Source organism: Cinclus cinclus, chromosome 4, assembly GCF_963662255.1.
Source record: "Cinclus cinclus chromosome 4, bCinCin1.1, whole genome shotgun sequence".
Classification (NCBI taxonomy): domain Eukaryota; kingdom Metazoa; phylum Chordata; class Aves; order Passeriformes; family Cinclidae; genus Cinclus; species Cinclus cinclus.
In genome coordinates this window covers 67727093-67753844 of record NC_085049.1, presented here as the reverse complement: position 1 = coordinate 67753844, position 26752 = coordinate 67727093, and the positions used below count along the sequence as shown (strand labels likewise).

Below are 26752 nucleotides of genomic sequence, written 5' to 3'. Positions count from 1 at the left end.
TTAGCTGTGAAAAGGAGAGCTCCACCCGAATGTCTTCATGGCCCCAGAGCCAAGATTCCTCTGCAGTCTTTTCTTTTAACCCCTGGGCCTCTGTCGGTTTGTCCATAGATTTGAAAGAGAAGGAAAAGAGAGAAAGGGGGCTGGGGTGGGGAGAGAGAGGAGCGCTGTTCGGGTGGCTCTGCTTACAGCCCATCAAAACTTGCACTTGGTAAAGATGATGATCTTGAGTGAGGCACGACTTGGTTTATCCCTCCCAGGGTGTCCCTGGCAGAACAGTTCTCAGCTGTCTATGCTCATGAGGGTTATGACTTGTTCAAGTTTGTAGGCAAGTTTCTGTTTCCCAGCCTGGTCATCTTGATCGAGGGCTCCGAGAATCTGGAAAAGGAGAGAGGAAGAAGTGATAGGGATTTTGGTTTCTTTCCCCAAAATGAATGAGTCCAGCATCTTAGAGCAGCAGAGGAGGGTTAGCTTTCTCTAAGGCAGGTCCCAGGCTTATCTGAGATTGTGCAAGGCAGGTCAGTCAGCCAGGAAGGAATTAGGCAGGGAGTTTGTGTTTGATCTGACTCAGTGAAGACCTCTGGATTGCAGCCAATCAAATGGATTCTTATCTTGGAGATCAGTTCTTTATTTATGAGCTTTATCCATCACCTGGCCATGACACTTGAGATGCCCTAAGGGGTCTCACACAGCCTTCAATACCTAGAACTATGCTGACCACCTTTAAGTCTGTTGGGGTGTTTTAGGGTATCTGGAATGACATTGGGCACAGTCCTTAAGCAGCTTTTGGCCACTTTGGATGTAAAGCTCCTGTAGGCCTCCTCTGCAATGAGTTAACATCTCGCCACCAACTACTTCAAACCAGCTGAACCTGACTGAACAGGAGAGACAAAAATAAAAGGGAACCAGAGAGGAGCACTGAGGAGACACAAAATCCCAGCCCTTCCCTTTCCAAACCCCAAGCCTTGTTTCTCATTCCTTAAATCCTTCCCCCTTCCCAGTCAGGATGCAGACAGGTCTCAGTGACCCACCCTGGGGATGGGTGGACTGTCCCCTGGCTCCTCAGAAGTGCCCCCAGGCTCTCACCTCCTCGCTGTACTTGCCCACGTAGGAGTAGATCTCGGATAGCGCGCTCATGGTGTTGAACTCGTTCATGTGCATGCGGGACTGCTCAGCCAGGTAAGCATTCATGTCCTGGTCACTGATTGCTGGCATCTTGGCGATGTCTGAGTAGTACCTGAGGGGCACAAACACAGGTGTTCCTTGAGGGGAAGAGTAGGAGCTCAAGAATTGAAATCCACAAACAAAAAGGAGGAAAAAAAAAGCCACACCAAGGGTTTTCTGGTTCTTCAGGGCTCTTCTTTAACAGCAAGAAAGGTGACCTAGCCAAAGTGGAAGTGACTGAGCACTAATCCTGAGCACCAATCCTGAGCACCAGATATGTGTTGTATTCACCCCAATCTGATGATGAAGCTCCAAAAAGTATCCTGTGAACTTTCCCTGTGCCATCAATAGGAGCTGGATTGAAGCTGGATTCCTTTGTCAGACATTCAAGGGCTTTTAACCCTGTTTTTCTTCCCAAAGAGACCTTGCTACCCACAGAGAGCTCAGGACTTCACTCCCATGCACAAAAATTTGTGTTTTTCCTTGCACCATTCTCACAACTACATCTGCCTCCACTGCTAACATCACGCACCTTCCCCACTCAATTCAGTCTATCCCAGCAATTCTCCTGCTCAGCATCTTCTTTTTGTCCCATATTTTAAGCTGGCCTGATGTTTGTGGAAACAGCCTTCAACTCCAGTCTGACTGTGAAAAATCAGCTTTTCCTAGGAGTCAACAGCATTGCCCTAGGGCTCAGGAGGACTGGGGGCTTATCCGTAGGATCTGGATCTCCCAGAACCATTGCCCAGCAGGCTTCATCTGCAGAGTGATGTCTCTTTAAGGAAGTTGCTATTTTTGATGTCCTTCCTCCCCTGGGTAAGGCAGGTCTTGGAGGACAAGGTTTGCAGAAGGTAATCAGTCACTGTCACTCGCAGCTGTGCTCTGCTGTCAACTAGTTAATTAGACACCATCATTTACATTTTTAATTTCTGCAATTTGACATTTTGTGCACAAGGAAAAAAAAAAAAAAAGAAGAAGAAGAAGAAGAAGAAGGGGGAAAAAGCCCATAGCTGCAGCAATCCACAATTTTATAATTAGGAGGCAGAGGGGATGGGGAGCCAAAAGAGCTGACAGGTGTCCTGTAAACAGCATGGAGACACCTGCTGAGATGGAGGCTGTTTCCACTGCAGAGAAATTGGACACTGAAGTGCTGTGTGATGAGGATCCTTGAGGTGGATGAGTGGGGAATACTCTGTGACAGAGCAGGACAAGCAGCTGCTGGAGTGTCCTGTGGAAGACAGAGCAGTGCAAGAGCATGGGGGGAAGCCCTTCCACACTAGGAGGCTCCAGCTGTGCTCAGCCTGGTTTTATGCCCTTCCATCCCACCCTGATTTACTGCAATGGGTCAGTCTCTGTTGATACACTGGTTTTGGAGGTGGGATGTTGATGTAATCCCTGGGAGAGGGAGGCGCAGGAGGAAGAGGTCCTTCTTGCCCGACATTTTCCAGAGCTAAACTCTGTTTCACCATAAAAACTCATGCAAACCTCATTAAATTTACTGCAACTTCCAGCAGACATAAAAATATCACTTTCCCTGGAGTCCTGGCATTTTGTCTTCTGGGCTTAGAACCAGCCAGAAATCTTAGTCTAACTCAGTCTCATGGTCTAAATATTTCTCATTCCCAGTGCTCCAGTGAAAAGTGGTATGGGTTTGTTTTTCTTTATACGCTGCCTGACCCTCTGTCCCCAAGTGGACCTGGACAGTTGTCTGTGAGTAAAGCAAGCATCTTGAAGTCCCAGGAGGCTCTGTACTGCAGAACTGCCCCCAGGGAGCAGATGCTGAGCAGGAGGAATAAATATTTCCTAGACCTTTGCCACTCCCAGAAAAACTTAAACAGGTCTTGGCATCACCTGCTGGAGAAGATCAGATCTGTACTGCACAATGGAAATTGGTGGCATCCATAACATGGCTGAGACATCAAGGAATCTTAGGATCAAAGAGCAAGGAATCTTATGGTCAAAAAGCAAGGTGTGCCTTGGCACTGGGAAAAAAAAAAAAATCCACCTGCCACCAGCACATTTCACAGACTTGTGGGGAAAACAGGCTGCAAAGCAGTAAAATACATTGATTTATGACAGCTGAAAAGAGAGCAGCTCCTCATGAATGTTGGATAGGCACCGTCCAGATAGGTGAAATGAGAAGGGGGCTCATCACAGCAAAAATAAATGGGGTCGGTGGAGGAAATCAGAGGTGCCAGTCTGGCTCTGACAAGAAGTTAAAATTCTCCTTTTCCTCTCTGGTTGAGCTGTCACCAAGTGGTGGCAGAATAGTGTGTGTAGAGACAGGGTGCTCCCAAAAACTGGAGCACAGACACACTTATCAACTCCTTCTCCATGTTTGTCCTGCTTCCTTTCCACCTGATAGAAACAGACTCTTGAATCTCTGACTCACAAGGGTTTGAGAGCTCCCCATCCCTTTCCAGCCCTGCAGAGATCATTTCCCAGCAGTACAACGTTCCCATGACTCATCCAAAGAAGAAAAAGCAGCAGGAAACATTCCCAGGATCCCAAGGATGGGATGCACAGATCTGAGTTTCAAGAATCATAGTTTCAGGGCTCTGGCCATGACAAATTCCCAGCATGTGATCTCAGTATTCTGGGGTCACAGGCCATCACCCACCAAAGTATCCTGCTCTCCTCCAGAGTCAATTCCCTGGCATCACACACCTAAACAATCATTTCCCATTAAACCAACATATTTTTGTGGCAAAAATAAAAGAAAAAGATGGGGAAACAAACATGTACCAATACCCCAATCTAAATGAGTGAGAAGATGTAATATCTTTCCATTCAAATTCTGCCATGGTCCAGTGACTTATTTATGCAGAAGAGTTTCTAATGAAGCCATCACTGTGCTCTCTAAAGAAATGATGAATGTGTGTATTAAAGCATCCTAGCAGGGAGATGACAACATCCCTGCTGAGTCTTTATTTACGTTCGATTCCAGCCCAGATCCTCAGAGGTACTTAGAGCCTCTCTGACATTTGCATACCTCTAATGTAAAAACCACTGAGAAGCTGTCACCAAACCCCAGAGGCCCTTACATTCTCACTGTTGGAATTTGCAAGGCTGCCCGTGGTGCTTCCATCACCCCTGCAGCTTCCACACCAGAGCTGGGCTGGGAGGCAGTGCCAGGGCAGCGACGTGCTCTGTGACCTGTGAAGGTCTCACCTTAGATAGGGACAGGTCTTTGACTCACTTCCACAGCCAGCAGAAGGTAGGGAACACAACACTGAGCTCTATTCTCTCTGAATGAGACAGAAAGGTAGCAAAGCAAAGCAGCAAATTTAGCTTAACCTGCCTCCAAAGGGTCGAGTGAGAATCTTGAGCAGATTTGCTGCTACTTCTGTACTCCAGTTTTTCTCATCTCCAGTGGATCCTTCCCCAGCTGTTTCCAGAAGATCCTCAGATGAAGTTCAGAAGATCCAGCCTTATGTGTTTGAGTTTCCCTGTATTCACAGAAGCAGCCTCCATTCTTACCTCGAGGCTCTTCATCCTCTGTTGTGACCACAGAAAATTTGTTCATTCAACTTCATAAGCAATTAAAATTATGAGGAATTGGGATAAACCCATTGTTCCAGCACTCCAGCTCAGATGGAGGATGTAAGGATAAACAGGCCATGGGATGTGTCCTCATAGGTATCAGGAGCACATCAACTCACCCCAGCTTGCCTTCAACTGGAGATCCCCCATTGCCACTGGGAAAGGATTTGGGATGTACCAGGATACAGCTGGGACTCTTATACTGAAAAAATAATTATTCTTGTTCCTTCCAACCTCATCTTTCCCTGGCTTGCCTTTTGTTTTGTGTTGTGTTTTGTTTTGTTTTCCCAAGGAAAGTGACACAACAGTGACCTGGGCATACATCACAGTGACCTGGGAATGCATTTTGTCCTCTGTTTATCCAGGGACAAATCTTCTTTCCCTCTGCACCGATGGGGAAAGGCTGCTTAGTGGAGCTGTTTCACAAGAATGACTGTGCCTGCTGCTGCTCAGTAACTCATTAACTTATCAAAAAGAGAAGAGAAAAGCCATGTTGCCAGTGCTTCCTCCCCAGCCCGAAATTTCCCAGCACAGTCCATGGTTTTGGCAGCTTAGCATGGAGCTAATTGCCTTCCAAAAGATCTTTTTGTCATGGCTGTTGTTTGTCGCTGGGATGGGACTGCACTCATTAATAATTATTTTAGCATATGAAAAGCTTGTAACGAATCCATGTGCTGCAGACGGCAGACGCAATTACAGCAATAACATAATTAGGGTTATGCAATAGCCGGCTGTACCCAGACCACTGAAGGAGGGAGAGGTGTGTGAAAAGGGATATGGGGGTCTGTTCCAGCAGGGAAGAGCTGGGAACATCCAGCTCTTTTGTGGGATGCTGTGAAGCACGGTAAGGACAATCTGTCAGTTCTTGCACTGACACAGAACTGCAGTTTGAGTTTCCTGGGGAGCATCTGAGCTGCTGATGAAGCACTGAAATAGATTGCCCAAGAAACCTGGGGATGCCCCATCCCTGAAGTGTCCAAGGTCAGGCTGGATGGGGCTTGGGAGCAACCTGGGATAGTGGAAGGTGCCCCTGACCATGGCAGGGGTGGAATGAGATTAGCTTCAAGGTCCCTTCCAACCCAAACTGTCGATGGGAACAATTTTGTCTGTGTGTGCAAGCCCGAGAAAGGACAATGCTTTTATTTTGCCAGTTCATGTCTTTTCCAGCTGCTTCTGCCCTCAGAATAAAGAGTGGAGGTTGATGGACAGCACTGACTCAAGGGCTGAAGAGTGAATTGGTGCACAGGGAGTTCCTCTGGGAGAGATCACCCAGCACAACCTGAGAGCAGAGGATGTGTGGGGCTGCACCCTCTTCATACAGACACATTTTTATCTTGCCAGCTGAAAGCTGCACTGTGTAAGAACAGCTTTTTACTGTGATAAGAAAACATTGGGGTGGTTTTTTTTTTTTTTTTGTTTGTTTTGTTTTGTTTTGTTTTGTTTGAAATGAGAAGTGAAGAAAGACAGGTGAGCAGTCTTCAGATACTCCAAAATGAGCTGTACCCCCTGCCCTGGGGATGGCTGAGCTCTAATTACAGCCAGTGAGATTTTGGATGCCCAGCAAGGAAAACACTCGAATGAGAAGGACAGGGAAGCAGGGAATGAATTGCCTGAGGACAGCAGAGGCTCTGTTGTTGGAGGCCTTTAAGAAAGGGGGAGACAAGCATCTGTCAGGAAGGCTTTAGCCAGAGCTGATCCTACCCTGAGGCAGGAGATGGTTGGGCTGACCTCCCGAGACCTCTTCCAGCACTGCTTTTTGTTATCTCCACTGACAACACCCCCAGCCTTGACTTTTGGGATGCTACTTTTTGAGCCTTCTTTTCAGCAGAGAGAGACGGGGCACAGAAAACTCATTTTTTAAAGTAGAGCCAGGATTTGCACCTGTCCTGTGATGGTCTTTTTTTAAAGCCCTCAGAGTTTCTCCTCAAAACCTCAATAACTCACAATGTTAGGATACATACAGCTTTTTATTGTTTTAAACTGGTACATTTTGCCCTTCTTTCTAATGTTAGCTGCAAAGTGGCCAACAGACACCACAAGCAGAGATTTCCTAGTGACTTGAGAGCCCTCAAACCCCAAGCTGACACACTGGGTAGGTGAAATCCCAAATGGGTGCAGGCTGTCTGTTTTGTGTACTCCAAACACAGCACTTCCTAACAAGACCTAGACCTCCACATCTAAAGGCAAATGGGGTGCAAATCATAGCTGCTTTATGAATCATCAGAATAGAAATGTTTTGGGTTGGAAGTGACCTTAAAGATTATCCAGTGCCACCTCCTGCCATGGGCAGGGACACCTTCCACTATCCCAGATAGCTCCAAGCCCTGTCCAACCTGGTCTTGGGCACTTCCAGGGATCCATGGACAGCCACAGATTCTCTGGGCAACCTGTGCCAGGACCTTCATAGCCTCTAAGTAAAGAATATCTTCCAGACATCTCACCTAAATTTTTCCCCTTTAGTTTAAAATTGTTCCCCCTTCTCCTAAAAACATCTGTACTCGTGAAGAAAAAAAAAAAAAAGTAGATAAGATCATGGCCTCAGTGGTTGGGTAGCACCAGCTATGTCAGGCACTGTTTGCTCCCAGGTTAACACAATAAAATGCAAATGTTGTAATTCTGAATCCCACATATCAGATCACTTTAAGCTTCTTTTGATCCTGAACCTGCCAAGCCTATTGTGAGTGGTCTTTATTGGATAACTCTTAAGTTAAGAACACTTGTGATGTCTCCATTGACTTTAAGTTTTTCTTAGAGGGGCTCTTTTCAATGCACAATAAGCAGCCAAAAGGAGACTGAGTCCCTGGAGGGATGAGGAGAAAAAGAGCACCAGATCCTCTCCTTGCAGCCCTGCAGGTGTTTTGGGCACCAGTGTGAAATGGAAAAACTCTTTGACTTCTGCTTTTTGTGCTCTGCCCCTTTTCAGTCTCCCACATCCTTGCCTCCATGCCAGGCTCTGGTAGAGAAACATCATATTGATTGTGATGCAGGCAATTAAATGGTGTTAATGAAGTTCAAACAAGTGTTATCATAAGCTTGGCAGCATGGAGAGAAATGAAAGGTCAGCCACAGCCCTTTGTCATTTTTCAGTGTGGTGTTGAATGCTAATGAGACAGTCCCAATTAGAACAGGCTCCCCTTTGTATTGCTTGGGGATTGCATCAAATGCTCCCAAGTTCTCCAGATTTCCAGGCTCAAAGGGGACATTTGAAGTAAACTTGAAAAGATGCAGATCTGAAGCTGCTCTAATGTAAATTCAGAAGAGCCTATGGAGTTTTACTAACTGAAGTCAGATGAGATTCTGCTCTACCGTTACCATTCTTTTCCTCTCCTTTTTTTTTTTTTTCAATAGCCTCATATAATGATAATTGAAAAGCCTCCACTTTGTTTTAGAACTACAGCCTGACTCTTCCTGGCTTCAGCAAAAGCCAAATAGCTTGTCCCAATTTCCTGGGTTAATTGTCCTGCCTCATCAGGCCTAGTGTTCTGCAGAAGGAAATCCGAGATGTGGCTGCACTGGGATACTTTTTAACCACGTGTTTCCAGATCTGGGTGTCTCATTTGAACAGCGAACTTTTTTTTTTTTTTTCCCAAAAGCCAGAATTTCTCAGCTGGATTGTTCCAGAAGGCAGAGTCAACCTCTGCTTCCAACAATGCTATAAAAGGACTACCATAAAATCACAGAATAGTTTGGGTTGGAAGGCACATTTAGAGGTCATCTAGTCCAACCCCTGTACAATGAGCAGGGAACATCTTCAATTAAATTTAAGTGATGCACAATATTTTTTTTGTTGCTGTTGTCAGCAAATTCATTATCTTGAATAATTATAGAAATGGGCACTAAAGGAACCAACCTCTCAAAATGTCATGGAAGAAGTCCATTTCTTACATTGTTTTCCATTAAGTTGACAGGAAATTGCAAAAAATTGGTAAATTTTAATTTTTTTTTTTAAATTAGTCATTGTCATTCATCCCAATTCTGAAGCCAACACTTGACTCATCACAAACAAGTAACTGAAAACATGAGAAAATCCTGCACTAAAACAAGCCAAACAAACAAATAAATCCGGTGAAGATTCCTAACAGACTTGCTGTTGAAATCTTTTGGAATCAAATCTCCACCTGATCACCCTGTGGAGGTGGACCCCTGTTCCCTTCCCAATGCACATTCCTAGGTGGAAAACAAATATTTGAAAGATTGGAGGGAAGTCCTTTCATCCATGCCTCCTTCTCATGCCAAGGCCATTCCCTGCTCTGAGTTTTGTGAGTCCTAAAGGCTCCACACCAAGAAGCCAGAGGTTTCAAAGGGATGGCTTGCTCCATTGGCCAGCTCATCTCCATTCCCAGACCTCTAAATCCAAAAATGTTTTGATCCAGAGTGCTTCAAGTTGGCTACAATCTAACACTGATTAATTGCCCTCTTAAGAGTTTCCTCTTCATCAAGGAAGTTCATTCGATTTCAGGTTCTTCTGCTTTACTCAACCACTTCTTAAACTCCCTGACTTTTCATCTCCTGATTCACTCTTTGAAGAAGTTTAGTGGTCTTGAAGGATGTCATCTCCAGCTAACGCTGACTACAGAAATAGCTCCAACCAGCTCTGGAAGCCTTTGGATTTGGAAAAACTCCCTCAAAGCACAATCACAGAATGGAGAGAATGAATTCATTAGCTCAGGGTAAAACTCAAATTATATTTTATTCATCCCTGATAGGTTTTTTCTTTCATCTCCCACAGCATCCAGGTGCCACCGCCTTGAGTCAGTGGAACTGATACACAAAAATAAAAGCAGGGAAGAAGCTCTAACCATATTCCAAAACCTGCAGTCTCCCCTTGGGCTTCAGTTCAAGTTGTCAGACATCAGTGCAGATAACAACCCAGCACATGCTGGGGACAGGAATCCAGGGCTGTTTACAAGCAGCAGGAGGTGTTATGTACCTCGTTTGCAAACCCAGTTGTTTGGGAAAACTTCCAAGGAAATGCAGCACCTATTGCTGAAGATCACTGGGCACCAGGATTTAGCTGATTTAGCTCCAAAAAGTTGGAAAGTTAAATCAATACTGGAAAAAACCAAAATGGTAACTGAAGTATTTTGTTTATCCAGAGGGGGGGGAAAAAAAGGTGTTTGTTGCATACAGAAATATCCCATTTTCCACTTAAATACCTCAGTTTGTCACTCAAATGCAGCAACTCCCCAGGATAAAATCAACCGGTTTGAGATGGAAAACATTATTTGTCCACAGAAACCACCCAGCTACACAAAGTGTTGCTAAAGCATCACTGGAGAATGACACCTTTGGGTCACTGTTGGTACAAACTTGATTTCTAAATGGAACCTCCAAGACTTGCTTCCCATTATCCAGGTCAATCCAGCAATCAGCCTCAATATATACTAAGAAACTTGGACATGGTACCAAAAGTAGGTCATAATTAAGGAAGGTAGCTCGTAAGAGCCTTGCAGGTTGCCTAGAAACAACATTTGCTGAAGTGTTTAACCACATCTAAAAATAATTGACCAGACAAATCACAGACCAATGGGAGAATTGTTGGAAAAAACGCTGCCTCGTGCAGAGTAGGGGATGGAGCTCTTTGATCAGCCACACGCCTGTCACGGAATGAGAGAAAATCATCCCCAGAAGAGGCAACACAGGGATTTATAGCACAGTGTGAGGTGTCTGCAGCAGCAGAGGCCTTGTACAACCTGCAGGACTTGGTATCAATTTTAGGCCGTGCCTGGGAAGTCATCCAGAGGAGTCATTGCTGAAAGCTGGATGCAGTGCACAGGAATGATCTGTAGGATAAACCCTCCTTTGTATTGACAGAGCAGCGACCGCTCCCCATCTGTGCAGTTCCCAAACCTGTCAATAACGCCAGGCAAGTGCAGAATATTGGAAAGCAAAGCACAGCTCCTGCTGGATGAAGAACAGCATGTGCTGTTTGCTTGTCCTGGGGGAAGCCCTACAGAAACTGAAGGCCCAACATGCTGCAGGAATAGGATGTTTTGGTCGTATTCCCTGTGGAGCAGCTTTGCCAGTCACTGACCCTCGGCACAGCAGATTGAAGTACAGCCACAGATCTTGGAAGTGTGGACAAAATGCTTGGAAAGACCTCTGACCTGACATAAAATACCTGCAGAGCTTCAGTCAGCAGCCTGTCAATCATCTGGCACGTCGCTCAAAGCAAAGAAGAGCCTCCAAGGGAAGTTGCTGGGGGATAATTGTAAATCCCTTGGGATCCAGGCAGTGTGGGGACTGTCACAATGGTGCTGAGAGCAGCACACGCCTTCAGGCCTGAGTGGAAAGACTGAGGAGCCTGTATGTTTCCCAGGGCTCACACACATCACCTCCCCTTCCTTCCTCCCTCCGCCGCTTCTCAAGAGTTTCTCCTCAAAAGAAACAATAGCAAACACCTTCAGCTCCCGCCATTAATTAAATTTTCATCTCTGCTGCAAGGCATGAGGGAATAACAGCTAACGTGGAGATTTCCACTTAGCAAAAGGCAAAGAGAAAAAAGCCCCAGGGGCAGTTTCCAAAAGAAATAAAAAATGCTGCCTCCCACCTCCACCCACAAAGCAGGGCCTGGTTGTGTCACTTTATGTCATTCCATGGCCACAGCTCACCTTTCCACCCAGTTCTTGTAGCTGGGGATGTCCTTGGCGTAGAGGAGCTTGTTGGAGGGAGAGTCCTTGCCCAGCCGGTGCTCTGAGGTGGAACAGGAGTCCATGAAGGTCTGAGCCACCACGGACAGGCAGGCATCTGTGATGCTGTTTTTGTGAATGTCGAAGACAAACTGGGGGTTCTTGATCATGTTTACCCAGAACCGCAAGGGGAGGCTGCAGGAGGGGAGGGAGAGGGGACACGGTCAGTGCACAGCTCACAGGCTTTGCTGTGTGACATCCCAGCAGCAAATGGTAATCAAAGACCAAGGTATGGATATGAAGATACTGGGATAAACTTTGCTATGCAATTAATTCTTCCCCTACCAAGCCTATGGACAGTAGAGACATCACCTTTTCTCCCTGTTATCCTTACAAGGCAGATTTTGTGAGTCTTAAAGTCAATACCTTCAATCTTGTTGAAGGTGCCCATAAATAAATGGGAGTATAATTTAGGTGATGACAAACTGAATCTCTCTGTGCTAAGTTGCAATGGAAAGTTGACCCTGTTGGTTGCTTCATCTGATGAAGACAAGCATTAACCCAACAAAAATTATTATAGTATGGGTTATAAAGCACTGGAGCAGGCTGCCCAGAGAAGCTGTGGCTGCTCCTGGATCACTGGAAGTATTCAAGAAGAGCTTGGAGCAAGTTGGGATAGTGGAAGGGAGTGGCACTGGATGAGTTTAAGGTCCCTTCTCACCCAAACCATTGTGTGATTCTACACTTTTGTCATTGAGGATTTGGCTTTCAGCCCTCACAGCAATCCCATGCAAAGAGAGGTAGGACACCTGGTGTCCTGTGTGCTAGGACACCATGTCCTGTCACTCTCCACTGCTCCAGCTCAAGCCTGCACAAGATCCCAGTACCTGAGCAGAAAGCAGTTGCTATAGGACAGTGAAAGCCCCATTGCCTTAAGGAAAACAAAACAAAACAAAAATATAAAGGGAACTGGGAACAAGTATCACAGCCTTTGATATGAAAATATATCTGCCCTAACCAAGAAAAAGCTATTCCAATTGCAATCCAAAGCCCTTTTCCCCTTTTACTCAAAGAGCAGCTCATTTGTATGAGATGCCCTGAGGTAGCTTGTAGGAGATACCTCCAGCCTTTGCCTCAAGCCTTTTTGTCAGGGCAAATGCACTGCAGTGATCATGGCCCAGGAGCCAGGATGTGTCACTGAGCACAGAGCCCAGCTCCTGCCTGTCTCACAGGCAGATTGTTAAGTCTACCTTCACTCTCTGCATTTTTCAGCTTAGCAAATTCTCCTGATATTCAGGATGAACGCCCCAGTTCCTCCCATTTGCTCATTGTGCTCACAACACAGTAAAAAAAATCATCTCCAAATCTGATACATGTTTGGGTAACAACCTTCCTGACAGAGGGTTGACACCATGTTTTCCTAAACCTCTGTGTGTTCTCCTGAGCCAGCAAAATCACAGAACAAATGTAAAGAAAGCCCCACACAGGGAATCTTGTCAGCCAAATTCAGGAGAAGAGAGAGATGCTGGAAAACACAGAATTATAGAGTGCTTTGGGTGGGAAGAGACCTTAAAGATCATCCAGTTCTCCACCTTTAGTGCAGGGACACCTTCCAGTATACCAGATTGCTGCAAGCCCAAAACAACCTGGGCTTGTACTGTCCAAGGATGGGGCAGCCACAGCTTCTCTGGACAGCCTGTCCCAGAGCCTCGGGGAAGAATAAGCAAAAAATAGCAACAAGACACGATGGAGTTGTGGGAATTTGGGCTGGGAATGGAGAATCATCACTGGGGGGATGAGGTGGATGGCTGAACATTGCAGAAGTCCTTGTGCAGGTGTTTGGATCACAGACACAGCCATGGTGAGGAGCCGAGTGTGTGTTTGTGTACCTGGGTGTGGGGAGGGGATGGGGGACCATGTCCCTGGCTGGTAATAACAAAGCCCTGTGATGTGACTTTGAGTTAATTTGATCTGATTGAACAGATTTCTTCACACTGCCCCTTTTCCCACAAACACACACACACTGCCTTCCCCCCTCCCCCTTTAAATAAACCTCCTGCTCATTGAGGCTGAGTGGCTGCAATCAGCCTTAGATTAGTGCCGCAGATAATGTTAATAATATGCTAATGTTTCATTAGTTGAAAGCCACTTTGGTGCATGGGGTTTCTTTTATTTCTTTTTTTTTTTTTTTTTTAATGTCACCAGGCGCTGTGACGATCTGCCAACAGCATGGCTTGGAAAAGGAGGAAAATGTATGAGCTGGGAGCCCCACGGCTTTCCTCTGCTGCTCCTTTTATAGTCCCTGTGTTTGCACAGGAGAAAGGGAGGGAGCCATTCCCCGGGGAGCTCTTTCCAACGGGGAGACTCGGCAGAGATGAGGTTTTTCTCCCACTATCCTGGCTTTTCCTGCTGTCCCATTGCAGGGATGAGGAGCTGGTAGCTGGGGCTGATGTCACACTCTGTCACCGATGTCACTCTTTGTCACTGATGTCACCCTTTGCTACCCACTCCAAAGACTTGCATCCAGCTCTAGACCCCTTAAATACTTTGTACCATTGGAGATGCTCTCTTGTCCTCCAGCTGCCACTCAGGAGGGTATAAGTCTCCTATGGGTGTTCCACATCCTCTGAGAATGTCTTGGATACCTTAAAATTCTCAGCTGGCCTGAGATACCACTGTGTGGGCAAATAAATAGAGCTGGGAATTAAAACACCCAGGGCAGATTAAGCCAGTGGTGTTGAATCCTCTCCCATGCCCCCCTAGATATTCCTGGGCACTGCAACAATTAAAAACTTCATGTTTCCTCATCAAGTCCCTCACAAATCCTGCCATTTCCATGTAATACATGGCAAACTGGGACCTGTTTAGCAAAAGTGCTCCATCCCTGACGAAATCCTTTAGATTTTGGGATCTTCTGACCTCTCCATTGACTTGGCAAGACTGAGCCTCTTTTGAGCCCCACACGAGGGTCCTCAGCTCCCCCAGCAGCCAGATCCCAAACACACATCCCTCTGTTCTCCTTCCAGCCCAGTAGGCAGTGCTGGGCTGTACTGGGCTGTCTCACTCACTCACCAGTTGCTCTTCCAGGTGTGCCGCACATGGGGGTCGTGGATGTTGTGCTTGTCTGCCTGCTCATCCAGGAAATCAAACATGTACTTGATGGCCAGGGGGAGGGCACTGCCACGGTGGGCAGTGCTGAAGATGGTCTCAAAGAGGTCGTCCACGAATTTCTGGAGGGTGCCCTGGTGGGGGGAGAAGGAAGGAAGGAAGGAAGGAAGGAAGGAAGGAAGGAAGGAAGGAAGGAAGGAAGGAAGGAAGGAAGGAAGGAAGGGAGGAAGGAAGGAAGGAAGGAAGGAAGGAAGGAAGGAAGGGAGGGAGGGAGGGAGGAAGGAAGGAAGGAAGGAAGGAAGGAAGGAAGGAAGGAAGGAAGGAAGGAAGGAAGGAAGGAAGGAAGGAAGGAAGGAAGGATCAGACCAAGGTGTGATTGAAAAGTGGGGACCATTTAGTATCAGCGAAATATGACATGACCTGGGAATTTCAATACAGGTGTCCAAGCAGGAATGTTTATCATCACAAGAACCATTACACATTATTTCCACACAGATTCCTCTCTCTGCATCCCATCCTCAATGCTTGAGTATATCCAGGAGACAAAACCCAGCCATTACCCAGGCTGGCTTTCACCCAGGGCCATCTTTTAAGCTGGGAATAGAAGTCAGCTGGCTGTAGAGCACAGCAGAATGTGTCATGGAGACAAAATGGACAAGAGTACCTAGTGAGGTGGGTGGTTAATGTGTGACCGGTGTCCTGAATAACACAAACTTCGTTCCCAAGAAGCCTCCTCATCTTTTATTCCCCACTGGCAGGAGAATCCAAGATCCAGGGCTTGGAGAGTCACCCTTGTGAGGACAGCTGACTTTTAGCAGGAAGGAGAGGAGCTGGAATATCTAAGGGTGACCAGGCTTGAAGAAGAGGACAGCTGAGGGGTTCGAGGCTGGGTTTGGGGTGAAACCAGGCAGGGACACATTTTCTGTCACTAGAGCTCCACAGGCTTATGTGTGGACAAACCACACAGCTGCTAAAATAATCAAAAATCAATTGAATGTCCAGCAAGCATTCCTTGATATGAAAAATTTTCTTTCCTACAATATAAAACTCTGCCCTTTCTCCAAAGACCTATGGAAGAAACGTCTCCTTTCTAGAAACAAAGCCCAAGTTTCCACCAGAGTGGCTCAAGTTTACCTAGAGCTAACAAAAACTTAATTAGAAAGCTGTGGTCTCTGGCTGATTCACCACTTGATTTATTCTTCAGGAAACAAGCAGAGGCACCTTTTGCTTGTGTGAACTGCTGCAGGGTGAACAAAGCCCTGTAGCACATGTCTGACTCAGAAAGGGCTCCAGAGGGGCAATCCTGGTCTGACATGGAAGAGCTGCCCTCAGGTTCAGTTCCTGAAGGGAATTAGTTCTCTACATGCTCACCCTCACAAATGCCTCTCTGAGGCTTTCAGGGAACAGGTTCTTAGGTATCAGAGGTCAAGGATTTACCAGAATAAAAATCATTGTCAGTTTAACAAAGTATTCCTGGGGATTATATTACAGCAACTGCTCTCTCTCTTTCCCCCCCACCCCTCCTCAAACGATCACAATGAGAGAAAAAAAGATAATTGCTCAGCCCGAGAGGGGAAACAATAAAACCCCAACCTTCCTACTCTTTCTGTTGCTGTGCAGGTTTTGCAGCTGCTTTCCTGTCATCTCCACAAAAAACAAAACACGACAAAAAGCCCTAAAAAAAACCCCAAAAACAACAACAAAAAAAACCCCACAAACAACAACAACAAAAAACAAACAAACAAAAAAAACACCAACAAAAAACCCCAACCAAACAAACAAAAAAAAACCACCCCCAAAACACCAAAACAACAACAACAACAAAACAAACCAACCAAAAAAACAACCCAAGTGTTGAGTTTGTGACCCAGAACAGAAAGCAAAAGCAGTTCAGTGGTGGGGTAGGGGCTCTATCCCCAGACAACATAAATCAGCACCAGTCCAATGATTGCTGGTCTACACCAGCTGGGGCCTGAGCCCTGGGGAGCAACACTTTCCTTTCTCAACATTTTTCACACATTGTGCGATCCGTAAAAGCCTCCTTATGCCAGAGAACGAGGCATGGACCAGGGGCTAAAGACAAAGCTGCCTTTCCTCCAAATCCCTCTGCAGCTCAGCCAGCCTGAGTGAGGCTGCAGGGAGAGCCAGACATCAGAGGCAAAAAGAGCTGAGGAAAACATGAGCAGGTAAATCTGGAAAGTAGGACTTAAACTAGTGATGGAAATGTGTCTGATGGGCAAACTTGGGCAGCATTTGTGTGAACACATGGAATTATGTTAGTGCCTATTAATACCTGGACAAAAAATGAAAAAAGTCTAAGTTGTGGATGTGTTTGGAGACTCACGTCAGGATGACTTTGCTCTGTCCCCACTTAATTTAATCTATATTTTCTCTCTGTGCATGCTGAGATTTCATGTCTCAGTGAAAGGTCAATGTAACCCTCTCCATGTTATCAGCACAAGAGTCTTTACTGGCCCAGGGGAAATGCAGAGAAGGATCTGTACCACAAAACTCAGGATTTTGTGGTATAGGTGCCATTTCAGGTTGTGTGGCCTGACACATCCTTGAAACCTGCTCTGATCACCTGCCCTGCTCTGGCTCTTCACTTGCTCAGTTTTGGCACAAATTACAAACCAGTATAATCAACAACTCCAGCACCTCCTGCTGTGCTTTTCCCACCAATCTCATGGCCCTGGATTGTTACTCCTCATTGCCTTTCCAGTGTCTCTTTTTTGACTCTCTTTTCAAAGTTCAAGCTCCTTCCCTACATGCTTGGAAATCTCCTCTTGTCTACTTTCCTTCTGCTCTTCTCTTTTTACTCAACTTTGGCATCCTTTGAGTGGCCTCTCATTTCTTGCCAGCAAGAAATTCCACCACACTTTCAAACCCTCTGTCCCCCGCCCCTACCACATACCTTGGTGGCCAGTAACCTGGTCAGGTAGATCTCAGAAACCATCTTGCTGCCTCGGTCACCCTCTTTTTGGTCACCATGCTCGTGGTTCTTGACCAGGTGCCACATCTTGACGCCACTCTCCAGGTCGGGGGTGATCATGGGGGTGCGTGAGCGGAGGCTGTCGGGACTGCCTGTGTAGCGGATCATGTTTTCTGCAGAGACACAGATCCAGGGGGCTCAGTGTGTCTCAGTAGCTCTCAGGATTGGGATTTTCAGGAATTATGCTGGTGATGTGCCGCCAGAAGAATTTTTCAAAGCATTGTCTGCGTAGCTGGCTCAGCAAAGGTAAGCGATATTGCCAAGCCAGGTGTGATGCCAGTGTCTACACTATTAAATTAAATAAGGTCCAGACACTGATTTCCAGCTGTCCATAATCTTTATCTCTTATCATGTTTCCTGGAAGTGGCACTCTCGGTGTCAGACACTTCCCAGGACTGGTTCAGGGGGAAGCACCAGCTCCTTTTGATAAACAGTTCCTTTTGTGACTGGCTTTCCCATATTTTTATCTGTGCTGTGCCATGCTGCTTGACATAAAAATACTGATGTCTCTAATGTGATCTTTTACTTAGCTCCTCATCCCCAGATTTAGAAGGAGCTGCCTCCCCTCCCTCTCTTGGCACCAAAGCAAACAAACAATTCCTGCCCTGCCATCTTCCTCATTCCCTGCTCCAAAATCTTGTTTTGACAGAAATCAGCCAAAACCCCAGGTGGACATCCACAAATTTGCTCTCTAAGAATAATTTTAGCCTCCTAATTTTTCCCCTCTGCCTCTGAGTGATGGTACAAGGCATTTCCCTCTCTCTCTGACCTTCCAGCACTGTTGTCTTTTCCAACCATAATTATCAGAAGTGTTGCACCTTTCTGTAGCAAGATCTGAATCAGCCTTATTAATGCATTGCCAATCTCTACATATTAATTATCAGATGGAATATCCATTTTCTCTCTGGATGCTGTTTTCTTAATTGCAATTAACAATCACTTTTTGACCCACCACATCTCCTCCCCCTGCCTCCTTCCCTATTCCCTCCTCCTGAAAAATCAAATGGCAAAAGAATTAAAGAAATCCAACAGAAATTAACCCCCCTCAAGTCTTCCTTTTCAAAGGTCACTGTGTCTTTTAGTAATTGCAACAACATGGCAAAGAGGATGAATATTAATAAGGCCTCATGGATCATTTATGTCCTTGGAGAAAGTGGAAGGGGGCATCCCTGGACATTGAGTAACTGCACTTTCCCCTAAGATAAAGGGAGTAAGAAGGATTGGAGATGCTTTCATAAATTAAAAATATGAATAAAGTGATATGACAGCAGCATTCAGGTTGGAGGGGGGTTTGCAGCATTCTGGTTGCACACTGGGGATGTTTTGCTTTGCTGTCCAACATCCCCTTAGTGAGACTGGATGCAATTCTAGTGCAGGGCAGGAAGGTGTGGGAGGGCATGGGTGACACTCAGGAGGTCCCTGTTTGGCCCTGCAGAGGAGTTCCCACCTGGTGTCCCTCTCCCAGCTGTGTCACTCTCAGCTGTCTCATGGGGACAGTGGGAACAACAACCCACTGCTTTGACATCTGCTGATAAAGAGCTCAAACTCTAAGAGTGACATCTAAGAGGGAGGCAGTTAATTATACAGACTCCTCCTTTAATTAATGAGGAAGGAGAACTTCCCAAGAACAACCCAGCCACTTGGATCAACAGTTTGAACAAGATGCCAGAGAATTTGGATGGCTAAATCCTCCCCTCCTGCCTCATTTCACTAACTAATCATCTGCCCATCAGTCTCCCTGCTCGTGCTCAGAGTCTGGTGACCACTGTGATGTTGGGGATCTCTCCCCAGTGCCCTCCCAGTCCATCCCAGCACATCAACCCTTACCATACTTGCTGGCTGACGTCCGGGATACTGTGGAGTTGTTGACTGCGTTGTAGGCAGTGACTTGCTTGGAGACCAAAGCTACCACAGATCCATCTGGGACCTGCAGAAAGAAAGGACTTGGTCAATAAACTTCTGAAAAGTGGCTGAGGACCATGCCCAGGGCAGCACGAGCTGCAAATCAGTGTCTCTGTAGGCAGGGCACAGTTTGCTTTCAAAGCTTCAATTTCTTGCTTCATTGAGTTGGTCTAGTAATAAAAAGGGACCAAATCTGCTGTTACACAGCCAGAATCCTGCACTTGGACAAAGGGACAACTGGTGGCAGATTCTGCTCCATTCAGGTCCTGATTCAAAGCCCAGTGACACAGTGTGAGTCACTGAGTCATTTAGTTTGGAAAAGGTCTTTAAGATCACAGAGTTCAACCATTAACTCAGCACCACCGTGTTCCGTGCTATGCCATGTCCCCAAGGCCACATCCAGAGGCCTTTTAAACACTTCCTGGGGTGTTTTTTGCATTAACCTCAGTAAATCTGACAATAGGTTCATCCCAGGGAAGCTCTTAGGCAGAGCAGGAGCATGAGAGCCATAAAATAATCTGAGCTACTTCAAACATGCTTGCTGTCCCATTAGGATGATAAAACCGATGTGAAATTCTCCACTCCTTCCTCCTGGATTGCAGGTGATATCTGGGTGCCTGGTTCAAAAATTCCTGTCCACATTTTCCACCATGATCCTGCCAACCTCTCACCCTTCCATGTGACAAATGCACTGCTGGACTGAAGGGACTGCCACAACTTACTTCTCTTTGTGGTGTCAGAGGGTCTAGGATGTGGAAAAGCAGTGGGTTTGCAGTGACTGATATCCAGGATGTTGTGGGACAATGTTTTGAGAGACCACAGGACTTTTTTAAAGGAGCCAGACTTTGCATTTCTACAACAAGTCCAATCATGTGGGTCCCATATCAGAAATGTTAACAAGCCCATGGCTCCAAAGAGACATATCAGGAACATCTGTGATAAATAAGACATCATAAAGAGGAGACGGGTAAAAAAAATCCCTTCTAAAGACATCTAACTCTTGTCTGTGTAATAATAATAATAATAATAATTAGCACTTGCATGGAGTTTTTCAAAGCACATCTTCAAAGCACTGCAGAGGCTAATTAAATAGCCCCTCAGCTATCACGGAAGGCAATTATTGGCTCTTTGTAGTTTTAGCCCCACACCACAGATGGGGAAACTGAGGCAAAGTCAATCTCAGTGTCTGTCCCAGCATGCTCCATGTCAGCCTTCAGCACAGACAGGATAAAAATGCTTCCTGAGGACCTAGCCCAGATCATCATACAGCCGGGAGCTTGTAGCCTGAAGCAGTGAAAACATGGAAAAAGCACAGAGAGGGAGGAAAAATTATGCCTGGTTTGTTGATGAAATAAAGCAGGAAATGTCCTTGCTATGTCTGGGAAAAAAAAAAAATCAAAATCAGTCAGCTTCAGTCAATGCTTCAGTCAATCTGAAGTAAAATTCTGTTTCCTTTTCAAATTATTGCTTGCTGCCTCCTCAGCTGAGCTCTTAAGTGACAAGAGAAAATAATCTTGTTATGAAACAGAAGTTGCTGAGGTGTGATGGAGGAAATGACAAAATCGCCATTGGATCAGACTTAATGAGGTCTTTCTTTTATTTTTCTTGTGTTTTTTTTCAAGGGAGAAGACTGACCAAAACTCCACTTTTTTCATTAAATTTACCACTTGTGTAAGACATTTTCAGACATCTCTAACCCTCTCTTATGGATTTCCAGGTCATGCAGGGATGAAGGGAAGAAGAGCAGGTCACCTGTGCCAGGTAAAGGATCAAAAAGAAGAGTTCCTAGTAAGAACAACTCCACTGCTCCATGGTCTCCAGCCATGCTGTTTTCCACTTCCTTTTTTCCAGTCACCAACCCTCCCTCTTCCCATTTTTCTCTCTTCCATCCTCCTGAACTCTGCTTGCATTAAACAGCCGTGGATACATTGGAAAAGGGGACATGGAAAGCCTTGGATTTGTTTGCCTACATGAGAAATGTTAGCTCCTGTCATCCTCATCTCCTCTTCACCACCTCCACTCACCAGGGCTGTCCTCTGAGAGAAAAAGAAGATATTTTTTCTACCCTTGACTTCTTCCTAGCATTGTTCAGGGTAACGGGGACAAGGACAGGAGGGATGTGCTCAACACTGGGGTTCTGCCTAGTTATTGCCCACTCAACCATTCTTTACCTCTGCCTCTTAGAATAATAAAATCCACAGAATTAGGGTTGGAAAAGACCTTTAAGACCATCAAGCCAAACTGTTCACCCAGCACTGCCAAAGCCACCACTAACCCACGTCCCCAAGTGCCACATCTACAAGTTTTTGAACACTTCCAGGAGCGCTGATTCCACCACTTCCCTGGGCAAGAGAATAACATTTTACTTTTTATTTTGTCAGAAAGAAGATCTAGTTCCTATCCAGCCCCTCCCACAGATACCTGGTAGTGTGCCAGTGTGTTGAGTCTCTTCCAGTCGTTCTCTATCTTGGTGGTGATGTCTTCATCCTGCAGGATCATCCTTGCCCCGCTTGCCTGCCGCCACTCTGCCAGGAGAACAGGGACAAATGAGACAGGTGTTGCCTTTTTCCCAACCTGGAAATGAAACTCGAGATAATCTTAGTAATATTTAGCATTATAAGAGTGAATCTTTATTTGAAGGCCTTCAGGGGCAGTTGTGGAATGATGTACACAAAAGTCCACCCCTCCGAGGGGAGAGTACATTTTTATAGGTTTTAGGAAATTAGCACAATTGATAAAAAGTACCAATTAGGAGGACAGGTGTTGATGCAATTTCCCCCCAAGGTCAAGCCCCTTCTCTGAAGTCCCCCTCTCAGCACTGGCTGTACTTTGTCCATGAGAATTTATGTCCAAAAGTTGTTCTCAACCTTGGTTCCACTGGGAGCCTGCACCTCCTGGGGCTTGGAGTTCTGGAATTTTGTCTTTCTCCATAGGGAAAGGCCATGGAAAAGTACTGGAAAAGCTAGTCACTAATACAATAGGCTACAGAGCTACAAATAAATGTGTGAAGAATACAGAGAACACATAAAAGAAAAAAAGCAAACAACAAACAGCATCACAGGGACAGAGCCCTGGCACTGCCTGTGCCCAGAATCCACATGGACACACCTGTGTGGGCACATCAGTCATCACCTCTACACCCTGATTATCCACAGTGCTTAACTTTTAACTTACAGCTCTGCTCACGCTCCAACACATCTGCTCCCGAGCCAGCCTGTCCTTGCCTGTGTGTGTCATCCCCATGAGACAGGAGCAATGCCACTGGTTCCAGGGAGAGAAATTCTTGTCCTGTCTCCTTTGGCAGCACAGACAGAGCCTTCAGCAGTGCCTGAGATCTGTGTCCCTGTCAGGACCCAGCCCAGGGAGGGTCCAGGGACACAGCAGTGTGTGTTTGGGTACAGAACCTGTGCTGGGCTCAGCTCATGCCCATTGGTGCTCCCAAAATGCTTCTTGCAGCCCAAATCCACTGATGGACAGCAGGAAGCCCTTAGGTACAGGCATAGCAAAAATATTTTTGTTTTTTATATATTTTTCATATGTTTGAAGCTCTGTAGACTACTATTCCACAGTTACATAGCTCCTAGGATTTTTCCTGCCCTTCCTCTTAGATTTTAGAATAATAAGCTAAGCTTCTGAAATACTGTTTAGTCTTATTTTCAATAAGAGGACCTACAAGAAGAACATTTTGTTTTCCAGTCAGAATCTGAGAAGACACAAGAAATGAAGCAAAGAAGCCCTGGACCGCTTTCAGTGAGCCAGTACCCAGGGAGAAACTACCTAACAACCGCTCTTCTAATTGGCCAATATTCTGTTAGATATGATAATTTGTTAAACTTATAAAACTTGCAGAAAGGCAATACCAGGTGTACCCATGACCACTGGGACACCTGGAAGCTTCCAGATAAAGGTCTGCTTTTTATTTTACTATTTTAACAGTGTTTCAAGAGATTTTCTCCTTTGATATTAGGCAACAATAGCAGAGGCACAAAGAAGGGGAAAAGCCAGGGACAGATCCAACCTCTGCTCCGTGGAGGATGCAAATTTTACAAACCTTAAGCTCCTGCCTGTGGGTAGAAGGGCTCCTGCTTCTGCCTCTTCTTCAGCCTCTACCCTCGAATGACAAATTCCTGCAGTAATGGAGCAGCCCCTCACTGCCCAGGGTGCCACTTTTTGCTCAAATCTTGAAGAACACTCCATGACATGGCAGAACCATTAAGGTTAGAAAAGACTTCTAAGATCGTGGAGGCTTGAGGAGGATTGCCACAGCCTTCCCCACAGAGGACTCACAGACTTGCCTAAAGCAAGGAAAACATGAACATGGCCAAAAGGAGAGAAATTCTCTGTCAGGGAAAGCTGTGCCTTCATCACGGGCAACCTGGACCATTCAAAGCTCTCCTCTGGGTTGTAACACTCCAGTCACAGTGACCCAACCAAATACAGTTTAGCCAGAGCCACAGCAAAGAATCACCATTCATTTGCAGGAGTTAATTAAAATGAACTCTTGGATATGGAGACATCACCTGCCACCCTTGTTTGTTTTTCCTAATATAAAAATGCAAGGACCGTTGCAAATTTCTTTTGGTTTCAGCACTTTTCTTATCACATAATTAAAATGCAATGGAAAAGCTGCACTCGCCTTTATTATTCATTTAAATTAGGAGGAAGAGGTCAGCAACTGTGTTTACTGCTGGGTGTTACTTTGGCTGGAGATTCTCAGGGTGAGCAAAGGTTGTGTTGGCTGAGCACTGATCCTGAACTGCCTTTCATCTACTCCAGCTCCTCAGATCCTCACCTACATCACCCTTGAGGAGTCTGAGGATGATGCTCTCTGCTTATTCCCACCTGGACCAGATTCCTGTGATCTAACTACTCCCAGACACTGCTTAGAAGAGCAAAAGATGCTGACGTTTGGGTTGGGATGGGAAATGATACTCTTAGAAAGTGCTCCACTCAGTGCCAAAACCAGTTCTGCTGTGACGGAGTGTTTGTTGTGTTCCTTCCTCACAGGGTCATGGGGACAGTGTCCCTTTGATCTCTCTCCTTCATGTCTCTGCATGTTCCTGTGGTCCTTTTCTCTCCTGGCTTACTTTTGGAAAGACACACACGTGTTTTGGGAGGGATGCACAGGTTCTTAGTGTTGCACTGGGCTCTGATTTGAGGGTAAGCACAGCTTTCCTCATTCTGGGCTTTACTTGTATTCCAGGGCTGGCCAAGGTGCTCAGAGCAGATTTCCCTCTGATCCAGGGACATCCCAAGATGTTCCTTCTCTCCAGCCCTTTGTGCAGAGACTCAGGGGACTCCTGAGCCCTTTTCCTGCAGGGAGGGGCCGTGTGAGGAAGAGTCAGGGTTGGTCTGACTGAGCAAAACAAGGAGGAAAACCTTCATGGCCTGCTTAAAGTTTCCAGGTTCAGTTTCGCAGCCTGATTTCCCTGCCCAAACACAAATCACTTCACCTCTGATACTTCACTGAGCGTCTGAGCAATGACAGGGAAAAGACCCCCAGCTATGCCCAGCTCTTCCTGGCCTCACTGCTCCCCTTCTCCATGAGCTCAGGGGGTCACAAATGGATCTGGACCCCCAGATCTGGATCTGGAAATGCAAAGGGAATGGGAAGGGAAAAGGTGGCCCTGCCATCCATCTTCACAGCATTAAGTGAACCCTGTCAGCTCTGTCCTCGCTGGCAGCACCCTGTCCCCTCTCTGCTCAGATCTGAGCACTCCTCTGAGCTGGCACAAAGGACAGACACACTCCAATCCAATTTGTTACACTTCCACCTTCCAGAGAGAGGGAGGAGAGGGGGAGGGAGGTAAAAATCCCATTAACTTTATCAAGCCTTCCAATCAGGAGCAGTGGTAAATGCAAACTCAGGAGACAGCTGCTGTGAAGCCTTTATATTTCATTCAGCAGATAGTGTATCTTTTTATTGCACTCAGGAATTACTTCTTTGCTTCCTTTTTTTTTTTTTTTTTTTTTTTTTTTAAAGAAACAACCTTTCTGTTCAACTTGACTGGGAAAAAGGAAATTCCAGGGGCCTTTGACAATGAGGTGTTCTTTGAGCTGCAGCAATGCCTGCCTAGGGGAGTGACTCTGTGGGAAAAGGGAAGACGGGGAGATGCCACTCTGCACCTCAAATCCTATAGAAAATGTTGCACGTCCCTCGCGCCTTCCCTCTGATCCAGGTCTAGGAAGAGAGCAGAAACTCAGCTCTGTTTCTGGGGTGGAGGAAGGGCCACAATGGCTGGGAATGGAAGTTCATCTCAAAATATGGAGCTGAAAAATATTTCAGAGAAATATTTCATCTTGTATGGAGTGAACCATAGAATCACAGACTGGTTTGGATGGGAAAGGACCTTAAAGGCCCTCCAGTGCCACCCCTGCCATGGCAGAGACACCTTCCACCATCCCAGGTTGCTCCAAGCCCCATCCAGCCTGACTTTGGACATTTCCAGGGATCCAAGGGCAGCCACAGCTTCTCTGGGCACCCTGTGCCAAGGCCTCATCATCCCCAGAGTAAAGAATTTCTTTCTTAAAAATCTAATCTAAAACTCCCCATCTTTTCATTTAAAATAATTTTTCCTTGTCCTGACATTCCAGGCTCTTGCCCAAAGTCCCTCTCCAGCTCTCTTGGAGCCCCTTTAGGCACTGGAAGGTGTCTAAAGTCTCTCTGGGGACTCTTCTCCATGCTGGGCACCCCCAACTCTCCCAGCCTGTCTTCAGGATACACAAATACAAACTGTCTTAGCCTATATATATTGAAGTTAGACTCAATTTGAATGTTTCCAGTTTAAATGAACCCCACATCCCAGCACTGCAAGGCTGGTGAGGTGTTGAAATCTCACCTGACATGGTCCACAATGAACCTGAGACAGCATCACTGAGAGCAAGCCAAGCCAGCAGCTTCCACCACCTCAGCACTCCCTTCCAAAAAGCATCCAAAGCCCAGGGAAGAGCAAGTGCCTCAGCATGAGGCCACACTCCTGTTTTTAGATCCTCACGCCTTAATATTTTCCCAAAGATGGGGTGTTTCATGGGTGGGGGAGACCTTTTAAAAATTATAATGACAAAAACTGCCACCATGGAAAATTCTTCACTCGGAGAGCTGCAATTTGGGGGTTTGTAATAAAACTTAACCTCAGGGTGTCCAAAATGAAGGCTTTCAGATGACAGCCCCCTCCAGGAGTTGCCTGGGCAACTGCCAAGCATTGTGACATTTGCCACACACACAAGTCCCTCTGCCTGCAGCTACCCTGCATTTAGCAGCTCAAAACAACTCATTAGCTTGTTTGTTTTCTGCCATGTGAGCAATCTGGCCAGCCGGAGTGTGGACAGAAAGCCCAGAAAATGGTGATGGGAGCAGGAAATGATGCTGCTGTTTGAAAGTCGAGGTTTTCAAGGCCAGATTGCAATCATCTGCTGT

General features: G+C 46.1%; 1 protein-coding gene across 1 annotated transcript in view; it reads right to left on the bottom strand.

Moving 5' to 3' along the window:
- Nucleotides 1-279: 279 nt before the first annotated feature.
- PLXNA4 (plexin A4) overlaps nt 280-26752 on the bottom strand; it is a 392054-nt gene continuing 365581 nt past the window's right edge. Inside the window, exons 25-31 of the mRNA XM_062492432.1 lie at nt 21757-21860; nt 19261-19360; nt 17356-17546; nt 14406-14575; nt 11316-11528; nt 1084-1234; nt 280-375 (exon numbers count right to left, since the gene is read on the bottom strand). Of these exons, the coding sequence (XP_062348416.1) occupies nt 280-375; nt 1084-1234; nt 11316-11528; nt 14406-14575; nt 17356-17546; nt 19261-19360; nt 21757-21860 (1025 nt within the window). The remainder of the gene's footprint in view (nt 376-1083; nt 1235-11315; nt 11529-14405; nt 14576-17355; nt 17547-19260; nt 19361-21756; nt 21861-26752) is intronic.